Below are 1637 nucleotides of genomic sequence, written 5' to 3' on the forward strand. Positions count from 1 at the left end.
GGGGGTCCGGGCAGACCCGCCGCGCGTGAGGCCCCGCAGGCCTTCGCGCCCTCCCACAGGCAACACGCCTTGAGGGGGGGCGAGAGGGCCTGACCAGGGCTGTGCTCCCAGCCTGCCTAGAGCCGTGCAGCTGTTACCTCCGTAAAGTGCACCTGCCCCCTACCACAGTTCCCTCCCTTCATGATCGCTATTACAACGTTACCCCTATAACACTCACGTACCCTAATTTAATCATCTCCTCCTCTGCCCCACTTCCAAAACACAGGCGCACTTGCACCTCACCATTAATCTCCCAGCCTTTGCAGGTCTTCCGACGGAGGGGTGAGATAAGAGCGACCGTAAATGCTTACACACAGTTCTGCTTACGTACATTGGCAGATCTCCATGGAAGTACATTACCTCGTAAATACACTGACTCCACTTGATTTTCATCCAAAGTCAAGTCATAGATCACATACCAGAGCAACAGGGCTGAGTAACAATGAACAGTGATGAGTAACCGTCATTGGTATGCGGGACTTCTCCCCGTACACCGGACGCTGGTTGCCACCACAAATTGTCTTCAAGATCACCTTTATACCTCTTTGCTACTGTTTCTTACATGTTTTCATGTGTATTCGCAACAAACAGGTTACGTAGAGAGACATAATTATTAGAATTAATATATTATAGAATATTCTAGAATTAATTATTAGACTTATTGACTTAGGTTTCTGACAAGTTCGCCAGCTTTTTCATGGTCAGTCCTAACAGAAATGAAACTAAGCTGGAGCATAGAAACTGTCCCTTTAAGTAATTAAGGTTATTCATGGTACTTGCTTCTGTTCCACACTTCTTGTTTCTGAAAACAATCTTAGGTCTTCAGGTATATCACAGGTTACTACGTAATCCTTTGATTTGTACACACAATTAATAATCTCTTATATCAACCATATATTCCATTTTCCCTGGAAAGCAATAAATTCCCTGCATTGTACTAATAGATCATTTTAGAAGACACAAGAAGTGTACGTGCAGCACTCTCTCCCTTAAGACCAGATCAATTTTTGTAGTGGAAAATGAAACTGGTACTTTAATCAGAAAAGCAATAAATATTTCTTGCTTGGTGGGGAGGTGGGGAGAGCTATTTTTTGTTATCTCTATCCTCCATTTCTTCTCCTCACTGCTCTTTGCTGTATATGACTTGATAAAGGGCTGTCTAAGAGTCACAAGATGCTGTTCTCATGTGGGCTGGGACTTGGGAAGAACATGGGGTTTACAGTCACTAGCTGGGGAGTATCAATGTTGGTGAGACTAACAAGTAGTTTTGCTTTCATTTAACACCATTATAATGCTGGTTTATGGGAATATAATGGGAAGTTTGAAACAAAGATGTCCTTTGGCAGCTAACATAGTTTTTACAGTGAATGCTTGGAAAAAACTGTTTCCTAATTAAAAAAAAAAAAATCCCCAATCCTGAGGTTTTCAAGAAACTTGAGGCATTTCTGTGTTCAGTTCATAATTGTTCGTTCAGCCAAAAGAGTTAGTTATGGTTCAGTCATAATTCAGTATTAAGTTATTATTTCTATTGCTAAATGCGTATGTAAGAGGTAAAACAAACTATGTATGCCAGTTGTCACATGTACAGCGTAAATATT

General features: G+C 41.7%; 1 protein-coding gene across 3 annotated transcripts in view; it reads right to left on the minus strand.

Moving 5' to 3' along the window:
* TAX1BP1 (Tax1 (human T-cell leukemia virus type I) binding protein 1) overlaps positions 1-240 on the minus strand; it is a 65851-nt gene extending 65611 nt beyond the window's left edge. For all 3 annotated transcript variants that reach the window (XM_009325705.1, XM_009325706.1, XM_009325704.1), the window contains exon 1: positions 222-240. In XM_009325705.1, coding sequence (XP_009323980.1) covers positions 222-235 — 14 coding nt within the window. In that variant the 5' untranslated portion in view covers positions 236-240. The remainder of the gene's footprint in view (positions 1-221) is intronic.
* Between the last annotated feature and the right edge of the window lie 1397 nt (positions 241-1637).

Source organism: Pygoscelis adeliae, unplaced genomic scaffold (assembly GCF_000699105.1).
Source record: "Pygoscelis adeliae isolate BGI_AS28 unplaced genomic scaffold, ASM69910v1 Scaffold226, whole genome shotgun sequence".
Classification (NCBI taxonomy): Eukaryota; Metazoa; Chordata; class Aves; order Sphenisciformes; family Spheniscidae; genus Pygoscelis; species Pygoscelis adeliae.